General features: G+C 40.0%; 1 protein-coding gene across 1 annotated transcript in view; it reads right to left on the reverse strand.

Annotated features, from left to right (window-relative positions):
• LOC126366416 (uncharacterized) overlaps positions 1–5,775 on the reverse strand; it is a 32,939-nt gene that overhangs the window by 6,891 nt on the left and 20,273 nt on the right. Inside the window, exons 4-9 of the mRNA XM_050009525.1 lie at positions 5,589–5,647; positions 2,914–3,125; positions 2,446–2,544; positions 1,423–1,527; positions 740–818; positions 125–342 (exon numbers count right to left, since the gene is read on the reverse strand). Coding sequence (XP_049865482.1) covers positions 125–342; positions 740–818; positions 1,423–1,527; positions 2,446–2,544; positions 2,914–3,125; positions 5,589–5,647 — 772 coding nt within the window. The remainder of the gene's footprint in view (positions 1–124; positions 343–739; positions 819–1,422; positions 1,528–2,445; positions 2,545–2,913; positions 3,126–5,588; positions 5,648–5,775) is intronic.

A 5,775-nucleotide genomic window follows, 5' to 3' on the forward strand; every position in this document is an offset into this window, starting at 1 on the left:
TTCTTCTATTATTTTGACTTCATATTTCTAAAGATTTCACTACTTGCTGATAAACAGTCTCAAACTTATCCGACAGATAGGAGTATTCAAAACAAGGCCATAATATTTTAGACAAAATCCTTACTTATCGCCAGCACCAAATACAACGAGCTTGCCAAGCTCCGGGGTAGCGGGCGCGGCGGGGGTCTTGGCTCGTAACACAGCGGCCAGCTCGCGCAGTTGCGCGGCGAGGTAGGCGGACGAGCGCGGCGAGGACGCGTGCGTCTGCGCAACCACCCCGCGCAGCTCATTCACGCGCAACGCCCGGCATAATGTTGACGCGCCCTCGCAGAACTCTCGCTCCTGAAGGGATTTAGAATTTAGAATGCCATCATCATCTCCTTAGCGCTTTCCACGGGGTCCGCTTACTTAGTGTACTTGGTTATCCAGGTGAAGCGAGGGCCATACCTTCTAACGCGAAGAAAAACTAGCCCAAAAACAGGTTGAAACACATATTATCTTCACGATATTTTACCTCACCTTTACTAAGTGATGATTCATTACAATTATTTATGACCTAAATATAAATCCTAAATTCAGATCCAGTGCTATAAAGCCCGACTTGGGATTCGAACCAATGATGTTACGATTTACGATGCCAATCACGCGGTTTGCTAATTGGGCCATCATAGCTCCTGAAGTAAAATGGGAAAGCTGTGTAAAAACTTCATGATCTTGCAATGTAGGGTAAAAACAATACCTGAAGTACGATAACACCGTCCTTGACGAGGTCCAATTGTCCAATACTGATGTCAGGGGGCGGTCGAAGAGTGATAAACCTGGAAGCGAGACAGTTTCTAAATGTCCGTATGGAAACGATATTAGAAATTCTATTATACTTTTTCGCGGCGTGACGACTTGGATGCTTTCCTGGAAGGCTGGCCGGAGGAAGCACTGGAGAGAGAGTCCTGGAAGAAATGGAGGGAGGCTTTTGCCCTGCAGTGGGACACTTTAGGCTAGATAAGATAAGATTATACTTTTTATACCTTTTGAGAAACGTATGAGTAATTGGGTCGTGTACTAGGTTCAAGATAAATTATGAAATTCTGATTACTAAATAAAGACACATCTAAAACTAACGAAAAACATTTTCTTTTTTCTATTAAACTTATTTATGAATTTTAATCAAGAAAAACGTAATAATAAGTCCGACATTTTGTCACGTTTTTCTATGACGTCACAGAGTGCTTTTCCATACAAATTCCATAGTAATTTCGTGTTTTGACGTTTAGTAAAAAGTAACTGATTTGACTAGTTGGAAACTAGCCTATTATTAGCGAATGTTTTTCAGATGTTTTTATTTTCTTTTGATAACGTGTAGACCACATTTTCTGCCCAAAATTTCATCAAAATTTGATAAATCTTTTAAAAATCTCGTCTAACCTGGGGCAAACTCGATCGAACCTGTACTCCCCAGCACAGAGCTGTCGAGAACTGCTATACGAGTATCCCAGCTCGTGCAAACGTTTCACCAGAGATGCAACCTTCCTGCAAAGACAAAAGAAATTAAGGAAAAGGATTATGCCATATCTTACAAATAATATCTCGTAGTCATTGTTGTCATCATCATCACTAATTTAAGAGCCACGCTCTTGTCGGTGTAGCATTCTCCATGCTACTTTTTTAGGTAAAAATAGGATGGTGGTTTTCCTCTTGCCTCCCGCCCTGCAGTACTCCGTCTGACGCGCTTGGGATGGCGCTCAGAGTAGTCTATTTCAGAACCGTACTAGGACTCCCGTCCTCCACCTCTGAATAATACTGACAGTTACTGCTGGTAGTCGTAGTCAATATAAAAAGGACGGCATTATTTTTACAATTATCAACATACATACAAACTCATTGACTTGCTTCACAATCGGGGAGCGCCGTGTCAAACCCCCTTGCTACATCATCTCCCTAGCATTATCCCGTTTTTCACAGGTCCGCTTACCTAACCTGAAGATTTGCCAGGTCCGGTTTTTCCAGATGTGGCTGCCTGCCTGACCTTCCAACCCACGAAGAGAAAACCAGCCCAATACAAGTTACGTCACGTACCTCCGAAAATGCATTTCTCGGGAATGTGGTTTTCCTCAATCATTTATGATCGAAACATGAATTCGAAAACTAATTCGACAATCATTGGTTTAGGCCTGTGTTGGATTCGAACCTGCGACCTTAAAGTGAGAGGCAGGCGTTCTACCAACTGCGCTACCACGGCTTACCGGACTTGCTACAAAAGAGTATTTTCACTAACACAATTGGCTCGACTATTATAGACGGCGATACGGCTCACCACCTATCATGTCGGTCTAACAGAAAGCTCGATGAGGCGTGGCTACTTAGTTAGTCTTGCGATGGATGTAAGTACCTCTGACCACGGATATAGTCTGAGCTTAGGTTATGTATGATATTAGACGACCAACTCACTTGGCCTTGAAAGTGTTCACCCATCCCGTGACGGTTTCTTTGTGCACACACGCCATTACTCGCTCCTCGCGCAGGTGAGCAGGAAGGAGGTCGGACAATCTGAGTATAAAACATTTAAATCAAACCGAGAGAATTACGTAAGCTTCTATGGGGACTAAGTACAGCTTGCCTTCCCTTTGGCTGTTGAGACCACGGGTTGTTGGCGATCGGAGGTGCGTGTTTAAGAAAAATAATTATACAAACAATTGACTTTTTAAATCCTTACATCGATGAATTATTATTAAGTACTTATCGAAGTCCAGAAACGAACACCCACTTACCACGTTTCCGGCCAAGTAGTTAATGCCATCTGCGGCAAATCTACAATAAATCACGTCAAAAGAAACCTACTTACCTTACGCGGCAGCGGGCGGAAAGCGAATAAAATTAATATTTGCAACAGTTACACTTATTTTCGAAACGACTTACGAGAAAGCTTTGTTTTTGATGCGGATCCTTGCGATAGCAGCGGCGAAGTGCACCCTCTGGTCCCAGACCGCGCTCTCAATCTCCCTGAAGGGGTACCCGGCCCGTTCCAACATCTCAGTGACCTGGTCCTGCTCCCCTCGGGGCCTGGCCGCCCAGCGACGGCGGGCCAGCTCCATTAGAAACAGCCAAGTTGACTGACGGAACTCTGAGAACTGGGAACAACCGGGAAAGTTACAATAGTTACTTTTTATACACAAAAAAAACACGAAATTACAATGGAGTTTTTATGTCATAGGAAAACGTGATAAAAATTCGGACTTATTATTAAGTTTTGGTTGACAGGTCTGTCTTCTTTTAGTAATCAGAATGTCATAATTTATCTTTGACCTATGTACCTAATACCCAATGCTTGCTGCATATAGCCGGGAAAACGGGAGTTCGGGTACCTAGCTCATGTCAATCCCATTTTCGCCGGAACGTTGTCGAAACACTTACCCTCTGAAGTAGGTAATTAAATGGGTACGGACACGAGCATCAATATGCATACACTTTGGTACCATGTGACATGTTTTGTTGACAAATTGCACTTAAGTCTCACTAAATGTCAAATATGTTAGTGTGACAGAGTCTTAAAGTGGGTACATTATATTGCTCATGTCATGACTACTTTCCTTTTCGATCGCAGAACTTTAATATAATGTTATTATTATATATTATACGCCACGCCAAACACAATAAAACATCAAGTGAAAAATTGTTACTGGCAATAAATTTATTTTATTCTTATTCTTAAAAAAAAAACAATTTGAAAAGTAAGTACAAATATTTCCTTATTGCGACTACTCTTAGGCGAAAATACCCATTTTTCTTTTACTTTCAGACAGTTCAAACAAACAATCCTCAATTAATTAAAGCGTGAAACCAAAACGAAATAACGCGACGATTCGTGCCTACCATAATCGAATCCACTTTATCATTCTCAAAAACCACCAATACACTGTTTCTTTTGCAAAAATAGCTGTCGTAAATATACAGCTTATTTACGTGAGCGTCCTCGAACGAAAATATGGTTAGAGTCACGACAAGCTTAATGCGAGTTAGATGGGCCTTAGTTTTTGTGGCATCTTGTCGAATCCACCGGGTTATTACCTTGTTACAGTTTGTTAATCAAGATACGAACGAATCTAGCCTTAACTGCCCTATGACCTTCGAACAAGTTCACGAACGCAATTTAACGCAATAAAGTTGTGGATATCGCCGGTTATAGAACATGTAGACTTAGTTCTCATCATCATCATCAGGCGTACGACGCCCACTGATGGGCATAGGCCTCCCCCAAGGATCTCCACGAGGATCGGTCCTTTTGGGCACTTTGCCTCGGTGTGATGCTTTGGAGGAGTTTTTTTATTTGTACCTGTACAACTGTAACATAACATAACAAATACTTTATTGCACAAACAGGAAAAAACAAAATACAAAACAAAAGAGAAATAGAATTAGTACAATAGGCGGCCTTATTGCTAAGTAGTAAATAGCTGTATGTTGATTTGTGTTTAATCAATTATTAAATTATAACTACAAACGAATAAACGATAAAAAAGGGAGAGCTAAATAGGTGCTGAAATAGTTTGAGAATTATGGGGTCAATAAAGTAGGGGGTCAAAAGTGTCTCCAAATGGTTCGTGTAATATTACACACGGTGCTACTCGCCAGTTCTGTTACTTGAACTTGGCTTGACACGCTACCGCGTATTTACATTTACACAATACCTAATTAAAAACAACAAACACACAGGTTATAAAATAAAAACATCCTCCTCCAATGCGTCGTATCAAAATAAAGTACACAACAAACTGTCAGAATAACTTCTTTGAATTGCCAAATTCAATCTCTCTCTTCTCACTTTCTCCTCTGTTCTATGTATTAAGACCTTTCCTTCCTTTACAAAATTCTCTATGATCCTGGTACCCCTTCCTATCTACGCTCCCGCTTCCACCTCCTGCCCCCTCCCTCACGTTCCAGGCGTCCATGTATTAATAAGATGCTGGAGATACCTAGGACAAATACCAATTTTGGCTTTCACTCATTTTCCGTCCGTGCAGCCATGCTCTGGAATAGGCTGCCGAGTGTAGTTCAGGAGAGTTCTTCTTACCTAATTTTTAAGAAGAGAGTCAAAGAGCACTTTTTATCCATAGAGTATTCGTAGTCTAAGTAGGTATATTGATATATATATATATAAATGGTATGTATGTAGGTATAGTATATTTTATATGTGTACGTACATATTTATAGAGGCTTAGGCATATGTTTGTGTAAGTACATATATTTTTTTAAACCGTTTTCTATGTAGATATAATTATTATAAAGTATTTAATATATTGCACCTCTTTTTATTCTTCCGCAGTTACTCTAATACTACCTCTGGGTTGGCTTAGAGATAAGTCCACCCTTGTAAACGTCCATTTCTTGTTTGTGATGTAACTAGTTGTTAAGTGCAATAAAGTATATTAAGCAAGCAAGATACAAAGTTATAGTTGGTTAGTTACTTAAGTGTTAGTTAGTTGTTAGTTAGTTTAGTTAACTTTGTATCTTGCGAGTCGATTATTAACAATCGATATTCAGGTTTATATAAGACATTAGATTCCTGTAACAATTTATATTTAATAGGTACTTACTAGCGGATAATCACCGAAGAACTCTACATCTTCGATAGCCTGATCCAAGATAATTTTATCTGTAAACAAAAATGCAAGATTACTTTTGGCGTTTATATTCCGAATTTATTGATAAAAAATCTCTACAAGAATTTTAGTTCGCGTGTCTGTCGTTTCATATATAAATGTAGTATCTATTTGGTGTCCT

The sequence above is a fragment of the Pectinophora gossypiella genome, chromosome 4 (genome assembly GCF_024362695.1).
Source record: "Pectinophora gossypiella chromosome 4, ilPecGoss1.1, whole genome shotgun sequence".
Lineage (NCBI taxonomy): Eukaryota > Metazoa > Arthropoda > Insecta > Lepidoptera > Gelechiidae > Pectinophora > Pectinophora gossypiella.